The 23,125-nt window shown below is 33.7% G+C and overlaps 1 protein-coding gene across 12 annotated transcripts in view; it reads left to right on the top strand.

Moving 5' to 3' along the window:
* Positions 1 to 23,125, top strand: part of LOC117214204 (cAMP-specific 3',5'-cyclic phosphodiesterase-like) — a 349,894-nt gene that overhangs the window by 301,178 nt on the left and 25,591 nt on the right. For all 12 annotated transcript variants that reach the window (XM_033460100.1, XM_033460101.1, XM_033460097.1 and 9 more), the window contains 2 exons: positions 1,635 to 1,699; positions 3,886 to 3,998. In XM_033460100.1, the coding sequence (XP_033315991.1) occupies positions 1,635 to 1,699; positions 3,886 to 3,998 (178 nt within the window). The remainder of the gene's footprint in view (positions 1 to 1,634; positions 1,700 to 3,885; positions 3,999 to 23,125) is intronic.

Genomic DNA, 23,125 nt, shown 5'->3' on the forward strand with positions numbered 1-23,125 from the left:
CAATCGTTAACAGAATTCTCTACAACTAATTGATGGCACGTGCAGATTTTTCTACGGTTCTATTCTTTTTCCGATGAATTTTCACTATGCTTGTGCAGGAAATGGAAATAAATAATTTTCAATCATTCGTCGCTTACACTTTGTTATTTACGAGAAACGTTCATTCGTCGTAACATAAAGAAAGGTTGGGAAAACTTTTTCGCGTTACCGTAACTCCGAATAACGTAAATAACATAAAACACCAAATAAGAAAAAAGTTTCCGTTTCCCTAGCGTGGTAAACCTTTAATCTCCGATGTTTTCTGAATTCACTTTGATTTCCGCTTTTCTCCTCAGCTCATTTTTTTTTCTTCTTTGTCTTTACGTCTCTTCCCGATTTCGAGCATCCATCTTATCCCCTCGCCTTTCCTCCCCATAATCGCTTCTTCCTTTATATCTCTTTATTCCTCCCATATGTGCTGCCACGATTCTTCTTTACCTTCGCGTGATCTACATATAAATCGAAAAGTTATTGAAATAATAAACATATTCGATAGAATAGAATATCTTCCGCGATATTCGTTTCAGCAATCGAAATTTATGGATAAATGGGAAAACGTGAACTGAAAAGTATAATAAGCTGATACGATGACAAATGTAATAGGAAATTCATATAAAGACACGTGACGGATAATACGTACACGCGCACGTGTATCAATTGTCGGTATTAAAGGTTAAAACCGTGTGACCTGGATTTAAAGCGAGAATAAATCAATGAAATCGTCAAAATTATAAAACAATAAGAGTATCTGGATAGCAAAATTTCAGATAACGCGTGCACAGTATTGTGGAAAGGTCTTATCGTTGCATCACCTACGTTTGTCTGCCTCGTAATCGTCATGGAATAATTATATCTTCCCGAAACATTTAAAAAATGAGATTGCGAATTTTAGCTTGGAATTTACGATGTTTTAATTTTATTCGATTGGACGTCGAATTTGGAATTTTTAATACAAGGATCGTGATAATTATACAGAATAACGATTAACGTAATTTGGTAGAATGAACTTTAGAATTAATATAGACTTGTCAGAATTGATTTTATCTGTTATTCAAATTATAGTCAACCGAATTGTATGTAGAATTATACAAATTTTAATGGACGGTATATAATTTATGAAATAGAAAATCATGGTCGAAATTTGGTCAAAATATAAAATGCCATACATTTGGTTCATAAAATATTTGTTGAAAATGACAAGGTGAGTTCGTGCTCGCCATCCATATGCAGATGCGTTAGTTATAAGAAATAGTAACTAGAGAATGATCCTAGTTACACTCGATAGATTTAATCGATAGGCTTAAGATGCCTTTTTGTTTTTATCCAGATAGATTTATCCATTCGATAAAATAATAACTATTCTGATACCTTATCTCTGAGTATAGAAATAACAACAATATCGGTGAATTCAATTTTCATATATTTATCCATAAATTTCGATTAATTCTACGTACATTACGCAAAAAGCGTATTGATTAAAATTTATCAAATTTCATATTTCGATAATATACGCTTTATAATTTGTACGTTATATTTCCACCTTCTATGTTGATGAAACTCGTTGTTAAAGATATTTTCTTGTACTTTGTCTACAGAATACGAAGGAACAGTGAGCAGGCGGGCAGCTCATCGCAGCAACAAGGAGGTCAAACGCTAGGAGGTAAGAATCACTTCGATATTCACCAAAAATCTTTTATCGACGTCAAAATCTCTAATTTTGTTTAACATTTTCTTTACGATGTTTGTTCCATAAGCATTCAGCCGCAAGAGAATCGAAACGTTTAGGAAATACTATCATGCGAAAAGACACACATGGAAAAAAAGAAACTTCATTAAATATATTATCAATGCTGGATAAAATACGAATGAAGAATATTTCGACTGTTTTAAATAATCGTCGTTGTACAGTTCAAATAAGATAATATTTTAAATAGAAAGTACAATTTTGACGAATGAAATATTTTTATTTCGATAAAATCTGAAATTTAGTTCGATTTAATTTTATATTTTGTAATCGTTTTTTAAAAAAATACTTATTAAATAATTATTGAAATATTTTAACTCTGCGTTATAAATGGTATTTATAAAATATTATAAATCTTTCTCGACAATGAAAACAGACTAAAAAGAAAATTAATATCACAATGCACGAATCCGTAGTATTTGCAAACTAAATTTATCATCTTTTTAAGTATGGCTATTCGCATAAAACATAGTGCATCGTTCAAAGTTTTCATCGCTTAGAATTTATTTAGCCTGGTATCTAAGTTTTCCTAAGAACAAAATCCCATGGTTAACAACATAGAATGTTTAAGAATCAATTGTAACTAACTCGCCTGTACGAAGACCCAATTACGCGTCACCTTTCATATTTCTAAAATTCATTCAGATCGAGCTCATTAAAATCCAAGTGTAATTATCCGTCCTGCCAGTGGAAATGGCTTTCGAGATAGAAAAGCAGAATCTTTCTCGTCCGAAGAGTAAAATATTCACGTGACAACGCGACTATTCGATAAAATGACGTTCGTCTGCCTTAGAAAATGAGATTTCTCGAAATTGCTATTGAAGTCCGGCCCTCGCTCTATCTTTTACGTTTCAGCTGCATTCGTCGTCTGACGTCAATTCACTTTTCCCTTTTGTTCTTCCGATTGATCTCTTCTACGCTTCATTTATGCAACCTTTCATCTTTAGCGAGATTCGCACGTTTATTTCATCATCTACATACAACGTTTTCCACCCACATTGGATATTTCATAATTCCTCCACGAGTGTTTCGTGTCTTTTTGTTTCCACGATGTTCGTTTCATCTACTTCGCTTCGTTTCTGTCACGATGCTTGTGAAAAAGAAACAGGAATCTCATTGTCGTGCGATTCTTGGAACAAGAATTTTTCTGAGAAATTAGATTCGGCCATGAGAACGCTTTTGAGGGTGTTCTATTTATTTCTGTTTATCAGGAAACTGAGCGAGACAAAGATTTTCTATTTTATTCAGATTTTATTAAGATTTAGCGAAATTCTTTGCGTGGAAACATGAGAGACAATGGATTTATATTCGATATATTATTATTTTTCACGTGGAGTATTTTTGTACAGAATATCCTTATATTATTATTTATTTTATTATTATATTAGTATTTTTTTGTAAAATATTTTGATTTGCGATATTTTCATATAAAATTCCTTGCAAGAGGAATATTTTTCTATAGAATATTTCCACGTGGAATATTTCTATATAAAATATTCTCTTAATATATTTGTGTCCAGGATATCTTTCAAGTGGTGTATTCTTGCATGAAATATTTTCTTAACAGCATACTTTCGCATAGAGTATCTTTAAACAGAATATTGTTTCATAATTCCACACAATGGAATATTTTTATATGAATTCCGTGTTTATGAAACATTTTTCCATACGATACTTTTTTACACGAAATTTTCAGAGAAACATTTTTAGAGAAATTCAAAATTAAACGAGAAACACATTCCAATTAAATTAAGCGAAAAAAGAGAACCAAATAAAAGAAACATTGTTAAAAAAGAAGAAAAAAATGAATTTTTATCGAAAAAAAAAAAAGAAATCAAAAAGTGTATCATTTTCCTGTAAAACAGCTACTATCCCTAACATGTCAAATTTTCTCCTCAAATCCAAGCAACCAGACTCTCGTGCACTTTTTGTTCAACCGTATCCGAGGAAAAGTCTGTCGAGGCTTGAAGAGGCTCGTTTTCTCGCCTCTTCACAAGGCGACGATTAACTTCACAGAAATCTTATCGTGTCGCAGGAAGCTCTCAGTCGCTTCCTCCGTTCCTCTGTGGTACTAAAGTCTCCTTTTTTTTTTTTGGTTTCAGACGAAGAATACGCAAAAACAGCCGCAGATACGATGTACGAGCTAGACTGGTGCCTGAAACAGCTGGAAACCATTCGGACGCATCAGTCCGTATCAGACATGGCCTCAACGAAGGTAAGACCCACTCACTTCCTTTCTTTCTCGAGTGGACACGCTCGATTTACGGTGAATCGTCGCTGGATCGAGTTCAGTGCACTCTAAGGAGGCTGTCACACTTTTGCTACAACTGCGAGCAAATGATTTGGCATCAATCGATCGCATATAATGCGATCGCCATTATTCGAATGGTTTCAGGCGTTTAGTGTGTTAGACACGTTGATCTTGTCGTAGTATTCGAAATTTTTATTTTATCCGAATATCACGCTCTCGTTTTAACAAATGAGACGAACATTTTTCATAAATATCTAGCAACATATTCGGACGAAAAATTATACGTATCGGCAATTCGTAAGATTACTTGGTTTTTTTCTCTGAAAATTTAAGAAACGATGGGACTGATGATTTGATCATTAAGTATCGAGAGTAATTTTAGAGTGGGTCGAAGGTGATCAAAATGAAAAAATGTTCGACTTATAAACGTTAATTTCGTTTGATGAAAATAATCGAATTGCGTGGTTTTGGATTGCGAGGAATTTTATGACTCGACATTTTCGTACAAGTTAACTAAACTAAATTTGATGGACGTTGTCTTTTGTTCAGTCATCTATAAATTAGGATTACTCTGCAAGATTCCGTGGAACTTTGCGAGATAGTTGATTTTTAGTTGGCTCTGCTCAAATACCTGAAACGTTAATCAATGAAAATTCTTAGAAGTTACTAAATTTCTAGAACTGGTAAACTAGTTTCAATTATCATTACTCTGAAGTTGATGACACGTTTACAATTTACAATCAGATAAGGTTTCTCAGATTGTAATCAAAGTTGTTAATCAATTCCTTCTGAGTAACCGAAGATATTAATTCTTCTTTAGCCAAGGTTGTTTGCCACGTAATTTTAGAAATTTAGCCACGTAAGTAAGGAAATAAATACAAAAGACGTTTCAAGAATATTTTGCTACTATCTTTGTCAAACTACACAAGCAAAAACAATGCCTGATAAATCTTCTGCCACGATCTTTCGAATGATCGTTCTTCTAATCAATTTTCCATCCTGGTTACGGGAATTTTCAATTTCCTGTCCTCCATAAAAAGTAAAATATCCACCAGCCAGTCAGATGACTCTTACTTCCTATTTCTTTTTTTTCTTTGTGCTTGAGCACTCGAATCTTGGTTTCTCTGAAGCAGATGTTTCCACTTTAAATAAATCCAAAGACGAACTCTGCCTATTCGATTTCGTTACAATTTACAGTTTAGTAGAAATCGAGTGAAATTATTTTTAATTGAAAAATCTACACGCCCGTCGTGCTGATGGAAGAATATGAGATGACGAACGTTTCAATTTTTTAGGGAATTTTAAATAAAAGTCACAGCGAAAGAAAGCGGATGAAACGCGATATGAAAATGGGTAAAAAGATAGAAATCGTTTCGTAGGATAATAATCTGCATGCTCGAGGCGAGATAATCGAGACTTTATGATTCGCTGGAATTATGGCTGTTCTAATCTTCCTTCTTAGAACTCGACGATATAAAGCGAGCAGCACGTGAATAATCAAGTTTAATGGCACACTCGAGGTTTGCGAACCTATTTCGTTCAGTGGAATGCTCCCTTCCGCGTAATTGAGATTTAAACGGGAGGAATCTCGCGTTTTCCGCGAAAAAGCCAGTTTGATTATCGAATCATCTATTTCCAACAAAATATTTCCCTGCAATATAAATAATATAAATAATGTAATATAATGTATACAATATAATATATATATTTCTTACAATGAAATATTTTCTAAAATATTATGTAAAATACTGCGTAAAATATTATTTTATTCTGGAATAAAACTAAACTGATTGGTACTTTCCGTATGCTTTAATGATCTTCGAAATATTTATAGAATTCTAAATAATCTTTCTACAAAATATTAATAGCATTTAATTCGTCCAGAAGAGAAGTATTAACTGGTATGAATATTTTATTTCACGATTCTGATTGCTTCGATATCTTTAGTAATATTGCACAATCATCTTTCATTGGATGATAAAAAATTGACTTGTTTTTATAGTCCTAAAAAAATGGAAAAATTTGCAACGTAGGATAACGTGGACAAAAAGTGGGGAACTCATTGAATTTAATTTGTTGGGCATTTACGGTACACGTCGATGGAAAAAAACTGCTAGGAAATTCCGATCTTTCGATATAAAGTTGCGCAATTAATTGCACCTCAAAGTCGACACGTTTTTCTTGTTAATTATGAGCTATTACCTGTCAACGTGAGGCGTACCGATTGATATTATACCTCGTCGATAGAACGAAATCGGAATTCCAGTAGATTCTCGGTTATTCATCGTCAATGTACATAAACTCGATAAATTTGTCTTTTACACTAAAGAAAAATTTCACTTTCAATTTACAATTTCCTAGAAATTTCTCAAGTGACACGTTCCATTGCAAACATCTTCAAACCTGTTCAAACGATTTTTATAACACGCTGCTCTCGCCAATTTTATATCGTTCAACATATTCGCTGGCAAACGAGGAAATCGACCTCGATGAAGTCGCTGAACACGGACGTCCTCACTTTCCTGACGAACCTGATTTATTGCCGCCCGCTTGCTCGGGATTCTTGGAAAGCGGAATTTTGACCGTGCAACCTCGACTTCCTTCCGTAGGAGCTTTCCTTGGGCTGCCACACCGAGGAAATTCTCGTAAATTCGCGCATCACGTACTCAGGTCAAGGTACACAGTCGGTCAAAAATATCGGGACACCTAAAGTTTATTGCGAAACGATGACATTTCAGAATTTTATAGAATTTGGAACGCAGAACTTTTAAGTCGTAGAGAAAAAAGTCTGACAAATTTTTACTTGCCTAAAATTGTAAAAACACAAGAAAAGAAAAAACGGAATCTAAGAACAGATTTTACGTCTCTAAGGATTCGAATAGAACGAGTTGCAAGCGATTTTCTACGCACGTGCCACTCAATCGTACGTCTAATCTCTCCACGTTTATTGACACACGTACTCGAAAGGGACGTTTACGATTTGTTGTCGTTCACGAACGGCCTCGAAGAAAATTCGTGGCGATTCGTTCGCTCCTCTGCTCGATTTTCACCGATAATCACACAGTTCGATCCCCGGCAATTCATTGTCGCATAATCGTGCATCAGTTTCACGGTCACGGCGATTGACAAAGCGTGGATGACATTGATATGTCACTTACTAGGCCGTGTTGAACGTGTCAGCAAATTTTGCGAATTTTTTAGCCATTTACCTATCAGTTTGTCGTCCCCTTTGATTCCATTTTTATTTCCATCGCTCCAATTTGCTAGGAGTAGTCTTTAAACAGTTATTTGGGTATTTAAACAAACTAGTTAATCGAGCACAAACATACAGAAAGATATTGCTTTCGCAAGGGCTTGTTCGAAGTTCGATTTAGAATTTGTACTCGCGAATCGGACGAATTTCGTGAATGACAAACGCCATTCATGAAATTACCAAATATTTTGTTCTCAGTGGCTGACTGAAAATACGAAAACTTGCACAGATAACGAGTTATAGTCGATTGTGTAAGAGTGATATTTTCGATTCACCATTTTCCTTATCTTTGATACATAAACAATTTACCTAGATATCTCTGAACGAGGTAACTAACAAATTCTAACAAGCAAACCTATTTCTCTTTATTACACCGTTATTCGAAAATTGGCCGAGCTTAATATTCCGAGAGTAACTGAACGAGGTACACAAGACTGTTATTTTACTACTGTTGCGTACCATTTAGTGAACTATGGTAGACTCAACCGATTATTTAAACTGACCACGCTAGGTCTACGCACCATAATGAAACTAGGGAAATATCGATGAAATAAAAAATACAAATTGGTAATATGTTGGGTGGCAAATAAAAATGTAGGCGAGGAAAGAGGCAAAAATGTAAGTAAAGGTTCAAATAAAAATCCTCAATGGGTGTTTGATACGTAACAAAATTACAGAACAGGAAGAAATTAAATTAATGTAAGACTTGTTAGCCACTGGAAATCCGGGAAAGAGAAAAGATCGAAAAGCCGTTCCGTAAGCAATAAAGATTGGAACACGTAAAAATTACAAAACAAAGAATTGAAAAAAAGAAGCGAAAGAACTGGAAATGCTCGTACGAGCTTTTGATTTTTGGCAAAATTAAGAAATACTTTTCACGTACAACGGATCGAAAGTTGATCAACTTTAAGAACTCTCCAACGCCTTTGATATCCAATAGAAACTCCAAACTGGACAGAGACTGAGGATATAAACGCTCGATGCGCACCGAATAGAAATCTCCAAAAACACGAAGAATTGAAAACTTGTTTTTGCTAGCCGATAGCTTAAAATTTTATTACCTGAAAAATATCTCCAGTACTTTTGACAAAAATGTGAAAACTGAACGAAAACAGAAAATACAAACTTGCATTGGAAGTCTACCCAGCAATATATGCCGAAGATAGGAAAAATTTACAAATCGTTTGATATCCAGCAAAAGCGTGAAAACGAGAGAGAAAAGAAATAAAAACGACACGAACGAGAATGCTTGCCAAGGAGCTGCAGTTTCTTATCTTATCGGCTCGAAGGCGCAGTCGCTTCGTATAGACGTAGAAATCGAATGGTGGCAAGAGCGAACGAGTTTCTCGCGTGACTCAAGGGTCGCCCTTGTCTGTTTTGGGCTTTTTCTGCCGTAAAAAAAAAAAAATCGATCGATCCGAATCAATTGACCTACATCGTGCCTCGTCATTATTAGGCAAAGCGCGAGCCGGCCAACATGCAGCCCGGTTTACATGTGCGTACGAGCTATGAATGTCGAGCAGGTGGCTGTCGTGTTTTATTTAGAAGCCTCTCATAGCCGTTCAACTCCACTTTTCCTTATATCTTTGGCTCACTGAAACTGAGTAGAAGATCCTGTTTTGTACGAGCCAGTCAGCGTTGGATTTATTTCTATGGTTATGGCGTGTGGAGTGTTGTGGAAGAGGTTATGTAGCGCGAATAATACTATCGCGAGAGTAGGTGGCGTTGTAAACGGTAGTAGATACATCGTTTTCGGTTTGCAATTTCACTTTGGTATTTCTGATGTTTTTCTTTCTTAAATTAAAATATCCATAGATGAGATCTGTTTTAAATAGTTGTAGAATTATTTCTAGGTATTTTTCATACTTGTGTAAACGAATTCTTTCTTGGAAATTTTTACATTTTCATTTTTTGTACTTTTGATGTCTGCCGAGAGGGACTTTTGTCTTGTTTTTTAATATTTTCAGAATTATTCTTACGTATTTCAAACACTTGTGTAGTTGGAATAAAAGTAAACAAGTCATTATATCACGACAATAAAAATAGATTAAAAATAAAAAGAAAATTAAAACTAGTTTAATTATATATAGGCTAATTATTACGATTAATCCGATAGTAACATATAGTAGCATTTCTTTCTTAATTTTCTACGAAAAAAAAAATGTCCGATTTCTCCTCCATGGAGGAAGTAATGCTGCATTTAATTATGTAAAAACGATCATAGTGTGATAAAAAGATCGCATATAAAATTGATTGATTATCTTCGATCCTATTAACAATTTTAATCACTGTCAATAAACATCTCGGCTATGATAAAAACTATTCATTATATAAATTATCTCTCCATCTTTGTTCGCAAATAACATTATTTAAAATTACACTTGAATAAACAACTATAAAAAAATATTTAACTTTTTCTTTCATAGAAATAATATCGTAAAGAAACTGCGTGTTTTTATGCACTTATGAGAAACTTCAAAGTGTAATAACACGCAAATGTACAGATATAAAAATGTTTGCAAAAACGTAGAAAATATTCAAAGTATAATATCCGATGATACATATTTAGCAAAACTTTGGTAAAATAATAATAATTTTCTCCATCCTTTTCACTCTTATTCATAAAGATATGAATTTGTATGTCAAAAGAAGAAGTGGTTGTATAATATCATTCAATGAACACAACATTCCAGATACGTTTTTATTGACCTTTACTACTTGTTTGGATCCATTGCTAAGTGACATAATACTTATACTACTTGAATATATATATATATATTTATCTTTAGCATTTGCAAAACGAATCGAACCATTCAAAGAGTAATATCAATTTTAATTTTCATACAGTAGAAAGCTTTTAATTAATTCGTAAATTATATATCGAAACGCCCAATCGACTGACATTGAAATTCATTAATTAATCTACTAAACTTTGTAATAGCGTAGTATAGAAATGGCGGAGGGTTGAGGAAATTTGGTGATTACAAAGAATCGCGGGAGCAAAGGTAATAAAGGCTAAAAGGGCACGACGACAATGGCGCCACTTGGCCAGATGCCAATCTCGTAGATTTTCTGGCGAATTCGGTGAACACGCTCGTTTATCTTGTCGAATTTATGCGGAGAATGGATTCCAACTAATCCGTCTAACTGTTATTTGTTCTTCACCGAAGTTAGCAACGTTTGTCACCGATTGAAATCATTTCAGGCATCTTAATACGTTTCCGAAAATTATTCGACATGAGATTTGTATTTCTCGATAAATATGTTAATAATAAAATACAGTTGAATAACTGTAAACTTAAGCGAAAGTAAAGTTTGGAAATAGGGAAGAAAGATTCGAGGAATAAATGATAAAAAAAAAAGTAAAGATCTCGTGTGAGATAAAATTTCGTCGATTTACCCAAATTGTAGTAGCTCTGTGATCAATTATGACATTGTTATGTAACACCATTTGGTCATGGATCAGTTGTACGATTACGATAATCTAATCAGTCTGGCCTTGTTGCTGACGTCTGTATTAATTTCCCAATTAAACGTGCTATATAATATTCTAATCGAAGTTTTTGAAAATCGAGCTATCATGGTGCCGACAGAAATTACAGTGAGATTTACATAAATTATGTAAATACAGTTATCTTGTTTCTCGATATAATGAAATTTCCATGGAAAAAATAATATGCCTAAAATTGAAATTAAATTCATTTTTCTTCAACACGAATATATCTACGAAACCTGGATATTTCGAATATTTAGAAAACAAATTTATTTCCCTATCGGTGACAAATTTTTAATCAAAATTTGTTTCGTGAATATTCTAAAAATATTCTGAAAATATACACAAATTCTGCACACAATTTCTCTCCATTTTTCTCCGCCACTGTCTCTGAGATTAACTTAGAGAAAAAGAGTGGAAATGGGGAAAAAAAATCAATTTTCTTTACCCTCCAGACGAAGGCTTCGCTTCCAAGGCCATCACGCTTTAATACGTTTCTTCGTGTAGGGTTGTACACTGTCTGTGCTATGTTTCCCCCTAAACCGCCCTCGTATTGATTACACAATGCCTTTTTTAAGCTACTCTGATGAGCAGCTGGTCATGAAACAATGACACGAATCGATAAATACGGATAGTATTTAATAAAAATACGCTAAGCTTTATGTAAGCAACCAGCCTCAGTAACCACGTCACAAGCCACTGCTGTTTCACCCCTGTGCGGATGACATGGTTGCCTTTCACGAGTTTCGATCAGACCTCGACAACCTCGTAACACGTGACGTAGTACGCTATGTATTTAATATTATGATCGATGCACTTCGATTGGAATAATTGGGGATGAATAACGAAGGAGCTTGTGACTTTTTCCACCACTCTCGCACCTTTTCATTTTTAATTAAATTTTAATTTCTTAGTCTTTTAATTCTTCAATCTCGAACCTTCTAATTTTTATTGCATCATTTTAAATTTTCTAAATCTTTAGTCTTTGTATTCTTTAATTATATTATCAATTCCTTGTATCCTCGATTTTTACGTTCTTTCGCTCTTGTACCGCTTAATTCTCGTTTTTCAATATTTCACTTTTCAACTAAATAGCAGTGAAGTAGTGGCTGTTGATTTTCAATTTGTTTACCACTGTCCAATTTATTAATTAATTTATTAGCGATCATTATTATCCGCAAATTACGCACTTATTATATATATTAACTGAACCGTATCTCGTGGTTATTTTTACTTCCTCGTATTTTATACTGAAATTTTGTAAAACTATTAAGTCAGCCACGTGTGACGTGAAAAGTGTTAAAATTATCGAAAAATGTATCCTTTAGGCGTGGCTGTGATACTTCCTTAACCTACTTACAAGACTTCGATTTTTAATAAATCATTCTCCCTCCCACAACCTTACGAATTGTTTCTCACAATTTCCAGAAACGTGATGCTAAAATCTTGAAGCTCACCGAACGTAAAATTCTTGTCTTCCGTGTTACTCGATTTTAACTACGTCTCATGAATTTCTGAACGCTTGAATTCCTGGAATTTGACTCCGCGTTCCGGGAGATTACGTCGGAATTGTCCTAATGTATTTCCAGTTTTCTGGAAAGCAATCTGAGATGACTATAAACCAGGCAACGTTTGTTTAATCTTTTCCCCTAGTTTGTTGAAAGTGCCCGGTTGCACAGAACATACCGCTATATTTTTCTTTCGCATACATAAAACGTAGATATGCGTCACAAAACGCAACTTCGTAACTGTCGTGATTTCCTGATTCGTTGACGCTATGTCGTCACAGAAATATTGCATAAATGGCTGCATTACAGGCAATCGTGGCTGACTATTATCTTTGGAATTTTTATTGTAATAATGTTATTGTAGTCTTCTTCTTTAGTCATTAATGACTGCATTCTTGAGTTAGCAAAGATTATCATTCGCTGTTATTTATACAGTTGGTTAATGTTATAACTATTTATTTGGTTGCCATTAAACTTCTGAGGATTGAATTTATTAAAGTCAGACGATGATAAATGTAAGCAATTTACTCTTTGTAAGATTATTTATTTAAAATCTGAAAACTTTGTTTCAAAAGAAAATCTAAAAATAAATGACTAATAACAGTGTGTAAATGAGGATATTCGAAACAATAACGATATTAATTCATGATCTAATTACTACTTGAACATGCACAGAAATTAATTAAATGGTACAGCTAACAACGGAATACATGAATGAAATTAAAGGATTACAGGATAATTAGCGGAAATTAAATGGACAATGAATTTCACGACCGAAATTGTGGGGAACAGTTACATTGTTACAATCTGTTCCACTTAAATATTAAATCAAACAGCGTTGGCTATTTAGAAATTCCATCTTTTAATATGCTTTGTTGTTATAGAAATAGTTTGAAATTTATTTTAGCATTTTTCATGAATTTATTTAACGTTTCACGATGAAAAATATTACATAAATCGATTATCTTCGAAGAATTTTTAATTAAATGGAACATTAAATTATGGAATATAAAGTTTGAACTAATCCTGTCCAAATGCCTGGGAGAACTTCATCTGAATTCTTTTTTATGGAACTAATTATTCCACGCCTGAAATTTAGCGTGTCAAAGACATTAATTATTCATGAAGAATTAATAAGATCTCTACAAAGGAAGACTTTGGTGATATTGAATCGAATATAGGAAACTGTTTTAAGTTATTTACATAAATCGATATTCCTTTCCCATGGATAAATAGTCGGAGAAATATTTATTTTTAGAAATATATATCCTTCTAACGACCATGCATAAGATACTTTATTTAGGTTTCATTTATTTGCCTTATTTAAGAAGAATTTATGTATTTTTAAATACAATGTTTTCTTAATTTTTAGAAAATTGAGCGCTTTATCAGAATTTTAAAATTCTGTAAACTTCCGATATTCATAATTTCTATATATAATTTCAAGATCACCTAAATCCATGTCAGACTGCAAATTCTGACCATCTACTTTCTTCATTAATGTGATAAACATTATCTAACAATAATTTTTGATGTACGAAAAGTTTATTAATATTCGAAATGGATTTATAACCAAAATTTGCCAGTCAGATATATATTCTCGAATTTAACTTAAACAAACGTTCTTTTCTCGTTGCACGATGTATGTGATTGCTTTCCAGAATTTTTTCTTTTTTTTTTCTTTCTCGTTTCCGATTCGATTTCCGTGCACGTGTCAAACGGTTTTGGACGACCAAAAAAAAAAAAAAAAAAGAAATAAATAAATAAATAAAAGAAAAATGAGGAATGGAAACTTCATGGAAACACTCGATGAATACGTCGGTTCGTCGAAAACATTATTTTCTTCTGCTACACCGGATGTGGCTGTTGGATAATCATCGATCTGAAACGGCATCCTCTCGCGAGCTGAGTTCTTGAAAAAAGCTGCGACTAATTTAAAAATCTCGTATTTTGAAATCTTTATTGAACATACTAAAAGTGGAAAAGCTATAAATCGAGATAATAAAAATGAAAATAGAATTGGATATTTTTCAAATAGAAAATTTATCGCCCGCTAGATTATAATAAAAAGAGATCAGAAAAATAAATTCTTAGAATTTCAATATTAGAAAATATCTATTAAATAATGCCTGTGCATAGAATTTATACAAAATAATTTATTCAAGATAAAATTATATGTCGTATCTATGTGTTACATCATTTGTATCATGAAATAAAATAATTTTATCCGCGTTTCAATAAATCTGTATAAAAATTCCCGAGTCGGTTCCTCGACAGACGACCACAATTACCCCTTCCACTCGTCTTTGTCGCTGGTCACCAAGTCTTTCAACCCTTGTCTCGCTAGCTGGCCGCGAATTCTCCGTAGTATGATGCGTAGCTTTCAACTAACATTTTAATGCATGAAACTAAAGAAATATAAATGTTTCAATATTTTAAAATACTAATGAAATAAAACAATTTCGTTCGCGTTTCAATGAATCTGTATAAATATTTTCGAGCCGATTTCTCAACAGACGACCACGATCACCCCTGGCTGCTGTGTATATTTGCAAAAAAATTAATTGGGAACGAACGATTATTCGTATTGTTCGAATAATTCTCCAATCGATATTGAAATAAATATAGAAAATGGTTTTTTACGGATAACAAATAATAATTATACCACGGATAACACATTCGACCAATATGAATTTATTTCGATAATTATGTGAACTAAATATTTACTCGAAACAATTTGAACGATGCTTAAGTCTGGAATAGAGACAGCAACAAAATAGACACTCCGCATCATCATCGTCATTATTATCATCCTACTCACATTCAGATTTCGCAAGTGTCTTGTTCGTCAGTTTTCTAGACGATAATAAAATTAGTTGATAATATTAAGACTCGAAGCTAATAAACAAACTGATCAAATAACTTACCTTCAACGTTATACAAGCACTCTTTGTACATGAGTATAAAATCTCGTGATCGAGAAAGGCCACAATTAATGACGTTCTCATAAATGACAATCTCGCGCTGACGACGTTGCTGTTCGTTTCAAGTATGTAATTCTAGCCTTTGCCACGGTGTTGCAGCACTTCTTGGTAAAGATATTACGGTGTCTCATATCGAGCGCATGTCTCATATTAGGTGTCGTTGCTTCATTGATTAAATTTCATTCAACGTTGCAATAACAACGATCTTTAAGATCTCAGTAACAGTCGAACTATTAAAATTTGTTAAATTCCATCCAACTTCGAAATGACAAAATTTCCATTACAAACATCGATTAATCCAGTTTGAAGCGAAAAGAAAAAGACGAGAAATAGCATTTGACCAAAATACAATTTGACGATCTGGGCAATTGCCTTGAAATATCAAAAAATTCATTTAAATAGAAAGTTGGAGAAGTTTCCATCGATAACTTCGATTAACTTGTTTTCAAATGAGAAATTTATCGTGTTTATGGCAACCAAGAGAGAATGCTTCGATCGACCGTAGGCGGATTTCGAGACGACTAGATAAGAACAATAGCAAATACACACACCGTGACGTAAAAGTTGCTTGACGTACGCGAACGTTTGCTTTTAGATAGGTTAATCGACAAAACAAATTACCTGCGATTATGCCAACGAACATGGCTTAAGTCTTAAGCGTATGAAAAACAAAGTTCTACATTGTATACTTGCTCTAATTTGTCTTTAATAGGTAACTCATAGAATATAGGCTTTTATGCAAATTAATTTTTTTATAAACACAACGACTAAGATAAAATCTAAACAGAGATCACGTGTAATACACGCAATACATGCATAAAAAGTATTTGTAAATGTTGCAATACCTTTGTGAGCTTGTGAATTTAATTAAAAAAAAAAAAAAAGGCAACTAAAAGAGCACTTTCGGTAACATGGAATTGATTGTTGAACTTAAAAATTACTTGTCAAGATTTCGCTTGTGGTCTTTGGTTATTGACACATGTGATATTTATTGTTTTGTTTGTATAACTTATCTACAAAATATAGATAAATACGATTATGCGAAATGCAATGAATTTTTATATGTTCTTGCGATATATATAGCTTGACGATGATTGATTACGTTTGGGTGACTACAATGGAAAATTATCATTGACAATTCTGGCCAATATCTATTTCTGGAATATTCGTTTATAAATAAACTTTATTTCGAGGAAACGTAGAAGATAAAAAGACGAATTAATATGAATTAACGAATTATGAAAATATAAATTAACACGACAATGTACAAAATCGTATAGAACCGTTGACATCTGAAATTGCGAATATTAAGAATCGTGAAGCCTCCGGATGTTACGTATTCTAATTATTTGTATATTTAATTAATATCGTATTTGAAATTCTGCAGAAATCAAAGCGTGGAAAATTCTTTTATTCATTCGTCGATCTCTGTAGAAGATAAAAACATTTTTGTTTCAATTGAATTAATTGATTTCATTAATTTCATTAATTTTTAATTCCACAAGGCAGGACACAACAGAATCTTTTATAGACTCAGCCATTTCTGCTCGAGATAAATATAATGAAGAATTATAAATATAACTCGAAGTGCAAAAATTTGCTTCGTCTAATTATTGTTTTTTTTTTTCTAAAGATAAAGGAAACAAAAGTATAGTGGAAATTAATCTTGAAGATAATACATTTACTCTGCTCTAGATAAAAGTAATTAAGTAAAAGACGTGTTGTACCTTTATATAATCATCTTCTTTTGATTAGAAATTCTACAAACGTAAAAATTCCTCTGTCTGATTATTCTCAAGCTAAAACGAAGAAAACAAAGATATAATGGAAATTAATCCTGATAAGTACGAACGAAGCATCTTGCTCTTGTCTCTAGACACAAATACGAATGAAAAATATATGTATGTGGATATTTTTCATCAAAGGGAACCATTATCTATTTAAAGAAAGAAAAGAATATTCATTAAACAATTTTATTTCAAGAATATTTCCTTGTACATAACGAAAGATCGCAATAAGGACTTGCCTTAAATTGGGAAATACATTTCGAACGTTAATTAATCTACCAGAGAATATATTGCTTTATTAGCAAGGAAGCCTAATATTGTTCTCGTTACTCGTGTTACACTGTTTCATCAATTAACTATATTTAATTAACATAGTAATTGGAGTACCGCATGCGTCGCTAATTGGAGTGTACAAGCTTACTTCGATATAATTCCTGGACGATAACTAATTAGCCATTTCTTTCGGATAATTGATTTTCAATTGCATCGAGCCGTAATACCACGGAAGGCCGGCGTCAGAGGCTGATTTTTCAGTCGTACGATGTTCTATTTTTGCTTGAATGATGTTTCTTCGAAAACAAAGAATATCCGATTTATCTTGGAAATTTTGTTCAATCATTGCAATTGAACGGAATAAAGGTTTCTTAATAAAATTACAATGAATTAGTAGGTAATACTTTTATCGAAAATCTTATTATCAATTTTCTCGTATCGTTATTAAAATATACAGGGTGTTTCGAATTTCATCCGACATATTGTACCAACATGTTTATGAGACCATTTTGAGCAAAGAATGTCATATACATCGGTCGATTCGTCTTTGTTTTCGAGATATGAGAGAGAAAGTGGTATAAACCAGAGGTAATCAGTTGCGTTCAATCTACTTAGCTTTTAACGACGATCATTTATTTTAAACTATTTTTCACGCTGATTTATATTAGTTCGCTGTGAAAGATAACGACAATCGTTTATTTTAAGCCATCTTTTACATTGATTTATACTGGTTCAGTGTAAAAAATCAGTGTGAAAGAAATGGACGACTAAAGAAAAATGCCATCTGGGCAAAGTTTAGGGAAACTTATGCTTGTTAAATTGAATTTTAACTCGTAATTTTAATTACCAATAGAAAGTTCGATAAACGTAAGTTTCCATTGAACGACAAGCTGTTTGGAAACTGGCGCCGTTGCAAATTATTGCCATCGAAATGCTGAACAATTTCTGTTCGAGTTTGATATTAGTTAGTAATTTAAACCGAAAGTTATACTGTTCGTAGTGATGAAACATAAACTTGAGAGCCGGAAATCTAATCCAAAGCCAAACATATTTTCCTCGTCGATAACTACTATGTGCTATCGAAATAGAATTTCTCCCACCGATAACTGTTACGAGCTACCGAAATAAGTTTCCCTTATCGTTAATGGTTATCAGGAACGAAAAAAGATTTCTCGTTCGCCTATAATTATCATTTGTCACTAAAAACATTTTTAATCGAGAAAATACTTGTTATTCTATGACTCTGTTCACTTTGATTGCAACAGTTCGGTTCCGTGAAAATAAAAGTCTAATTTCTAGAAACTGAAATCGCTCTCGATTAAAGAAACTAAAGGGCAACGATTACGTACGATTAGCCAACGCTAACGTCCTATGAAATCTCCGTGGCGATCGAAAATATATAATTACGCAACGTGAGAGTAATACACAACAGGTTGTCACGCGTCTTTATCTGATAACGCATTCGCGAAACGCAATAAATCAGTGTATGAAAGACGTTAAAAAGAAAGTGAAAGAAAACGAATAACATTGACATCGATCTAGTCTACTAATCGGTTGGACATGCTCCGGATGAAATTTCGTATCTCGTGACACTCGCCTCGTTGATGCTTCGTATAACTCGCGTCAACAACAATTCTTTCAACGCGCGTCCACTTCGTCGATGTTCAGAAGAAATTTGCATCTTGTATCTTGCTCGTTTGCCATCTTGTCTCGTTGATTCATTGATCCTTCGCGCGTTGTTGTTATGGAAGACTACTACGCCTTATTTTCATATTTCGTTTTACGATTTTTGTCTGACGTACATCGTCTCATCGCCGGTTGTTTAGTAGGAAATCAGGGTTAAGGATTATTTTGTTGAAAATTTAGAAATCGAATTGGAATTCGAATGATTGCGCTTCGTGTAATTTCTTCGGCGTACATCCTAAAACGGTTCGTATATCCGAGATTGTAAAATCAAAGAACGTAGCGATCGAAATACTGAACATACAAAATCAACTTTCACGAATCCTTAGAAACAATCAAAAATCTCAATCGTCAACATCGAGTGGCAGCATGGCCTTCGTCTGAATCTTCTACAATCAGTCTGCAAGCATAATGAACATTGTGCAGACGCGGAGAACCGTGACAGAGAAAACAAGCGATTCGCTGGTCGATAACAAAGCAAAGAACCACGTCTCTCGCCGCTTATCTGTTGCAAGAAGAAACGAAAGTTATTTCCGGCCTCGACCCTCGTGCATCCAACATTGATACATAATTTGTCGTTTCCGAACCTTCGTTTCTTTTCACGTTTCTCTTCTTACCGCGAGTTCGAGTTCCAATGCGTCGATCGAACGTACATACCAGGTGCCCCGTTTTCATCCATCCGCGCAAATATCCTCTAAACTTGTTTCAGAGGTGATCTTGAAATCTCTAGGGCACGTCCATCTAAATAAGATTTCTGCCCATCGGAAGACGTTTGCCTCGAGACGAAGTAAGTTTTATTCGAAAAAGTATTTCCAATAGTATAATTACGATTAGATATAGAATTAACCCAAGCAACTGGACGTCATCCAAGATAAAAGGAATACAAAAATAAATAAATATAGTTTGGGAGATATTACGTATTACGTCAGAAAATAGTGAAATGTACAGTGTAATGTAGGAGATATTTGCCTGGATCGATTAAAACGTGACTCCCTGTGCGTGGATGTTCTATTATCTGTTTACCAAAAATCTAAGGGTGGTCGTGGTGGCGCCCAAAATTATTGACATAGCGCCATCATTGGAAGATAAGTAGTTAATTTTGTTTCTTTGATCTTTAATTCTTCTTCTTTTTTTTTTTTTTTTAAAGATTCGAGAACGTTTGATTTTCTATAACAATAGCGCAATTTGGGGATTTTTCAGAAGCGTATATATTTATCTAATTGTTCAGCGTTCGAATGATTCGTAGTTTTCACGAATAAATCACTGTCAAGCGTAATTGCTGTCTTGTTCCTCCTTTTCAATTTCGCTATCGAATCGCACAAGTTCAAAAATACACTGATTGCCTCAGCAGCATTACTTGGAACTTTATTAAGATAATTGAATCGTGGCGCTATGTGCGTCAATGGCAGCGAACGCGCTAATAAGAATTTAGGACAATTTAGAGCTGTCGACATTTTTTAACAACATTAAAGGTATAACGTATATTAGAGGCTCCGTAGTTGAATCAGAATTGCAAGCACGACGAAAATATTATATTTACTCCTTTCGATCTTATCGAATGTATTGGATTTTTGAAACTGTATTTGCCGAAGAAATTACTGCAAATTATTATTTATGAAAGACGTTGCTCGAAAATTGCTACATGAAATAATAAAACAGTGTTGATGTTCGGAGTTGTAATTAAACAGATGCAAATAGTACAGACGTCTAGGAATACCGAGCAAGAATCATCGTTCATTTACGCACGTGGCCTTTCCAAAGGCCACCAATGCCACTTAAGCAGACGAAAGAAAACTCGTGATTTGAAATAATAATCGTACTCGCGATTTAATAGCGAAATGAATGTTATTTTTCAGGCGGTTAATCGCCGCAGGGAATTGAAGTTCTTAGAGAGCCTTGTAGCGAAACACGTAAGTTTATTTGGGGTGTCTGAGGACGAACGAGAAGACCGGAAGTGGACCACTGCTGGCGTCAGTACGCCATTCACGCCTCTTTCCTTTTACTGGCTCCTTACTTTCGCATTTCGCTGCTTCGATCAAATTTCCAACCATCTCGTTACGTCAAATGCAATCCATGTTTTATTCATTTCTTTCTTTCTTACGTGCAATGGCTCGATAACGAGGAATTAATTTTTCTAATTAATTTTCACAAGGGGAGTACCGCGAATAAAATTAAGATTTTCTTCTGCAGTTGAAAATATCGATGTAAATTCAGTCTGTTCGGTTCTTTTTTTATCTTGCTGGTTGTTAAACTAATTCCTCCGAATTTTGTCAATTTTATATCTCCTTTGGACGCAGAAATACGAGTCGACGAATTTAGAAATTAGTCGCGCGAAATATATGCGCGAGAAACGTACGAACAAAAAGATTGCCTTCGTATTATTAAATGCACAGGAAACGAAAAGTGGCGACGTAATTAATTTTGATACGCAGAGAACGAACAACGCAATTCGTTTCGACAAACATATCCTGAAATGAAGCAGTTTAATTAATTTCCATAGAGGAATATTTTTCTCAATTTTTCATTATACGTGGAAATGTTGACGCAATTAAAATATATTTAAAGTACAAAATATGATTAAAACAAGTTTGAGAATTCTGCTGAAATATACAAAATGAAACAGAATATTTGTAACTCTTGTCGGGATATAAAATTGTTTTAAAAAATAGGTATCTCCGTGGACGTGAATTTTATCGAAAATTGAAAGTTCAGTTGAAAATGAAGACGTGATTTAATCGTCGTTCCCATTTACCAGCATGTACACGATATGATTCAAGCGGAACGAACGAGAAATAATTGGGAGGAAAATTATCTGTCTGCCCGTTAGGTTGTGGCGGTTCGCATTTAGAGATATCGCTTACTGTACTTGTAGTATGCGTGCACAATGTCACGTACACCCATGGTTCAACCCTAACTGTTGATTTTGCATACGAAGACGAGAAATCGTCATTTGCCTTTCACTGATAATTGAAACAAATTGAAGCATATTTCTACAATATACAATTTCTAACGATATTTCTTATCTTTACAACGCAATTGATCATTTATGAAACGACGTAAATGTATCGAATAAATATAAATGTACAATATAAGGATATTATTAAGATTAATATAGTTCAATAGAATCGTTCTTAATAAGAATATTTCAAATTTTTGATCTGCCTTACTCTGAAAAAAGTTACACTTTTTACCGTTTTCATTTCTAATTGTACGATGTAATAATTATGTTAAAAATATTATTTCCAATAGAAATAAAAATATTATCAGCACTCTGAGAGAACCAGAAACAGACTCATCTCGATGCCTTGTTTCTCGATTGCTCGTTTCCTAATCAGGAAAGAAGAAACACACCCACGAATTTACGAGTGTCTCAAAACGATAAGTTGATCGAATTTGCTGGTTCAAAATAGGCGATCCTTTTCGCTGAAATCTCCGGTTGACTCACCTCGAATTAGCAGCGCAGTGGACAAACAAATTTGACTGTTTGTGGATCTTGGGTAGATTCGTAGCGATGATATCAGTGGCCAGGAAAAGTGGTCACCCGGTTTATGGAATCGCTATCGCTTCGCTCGAATTCGAATATAAATTTCGCTGCCTGAGTCAACGTTCGAACGTGCTTTTTTCGTTGAGAAGACTACGCGAGAAGAAAGAAAGACAGTGAGTTGTAACGTAAAACGCCTGAGAAGAGAGCAATCGGATTCAAGCGAAGAAGCGGTCATAGTCCATTTCAAATCGAAATTCGATTTCACATTAAAATTGTAAAAGTCCATTTCTAGTTAAAAGAATATCATGCTAATATCGTAGGTATAGGAAAAGATATTTTCCATAAAAATGTCATTTTTCAGCTTAAGGAATCATAAGATGAATTTTCTGATTTTTGTATAATACTATCGTGTTTTGTTACAATTAATACAGAGCAAGTTAGTACATGTAACTTGTGGATAATTTTATTAATCAACAAGTACAAACTCTACTTTTTAAAGAATTTGTCTTTATATAGAAATATAAGAGATAGGTACTAATCGATAGAAAGAGTCAATCTCTATTTCATAAAATAAAAATAGCAACATAACATAGTAATTAAGAGTCGAATATAAGAATATACTATAA

The sequence above is a fragment of the Bombus bifarius genome, unplaced genomic scaffold, assembly GCF_011952205.1.
Source record: "Bombus bifarius isolate JDL3187 unplaced genomic scaffold, Bbif_JDL3187 scf7180000009200, whole genome shotgun sequence".
In the NCBI taxonomy this organism is placed as follows: Eukaryota; Metazoa; Arthropoda; class Insecta; order Hymenoptera; family Apidae; genus Bombus; species Bombus bifarius.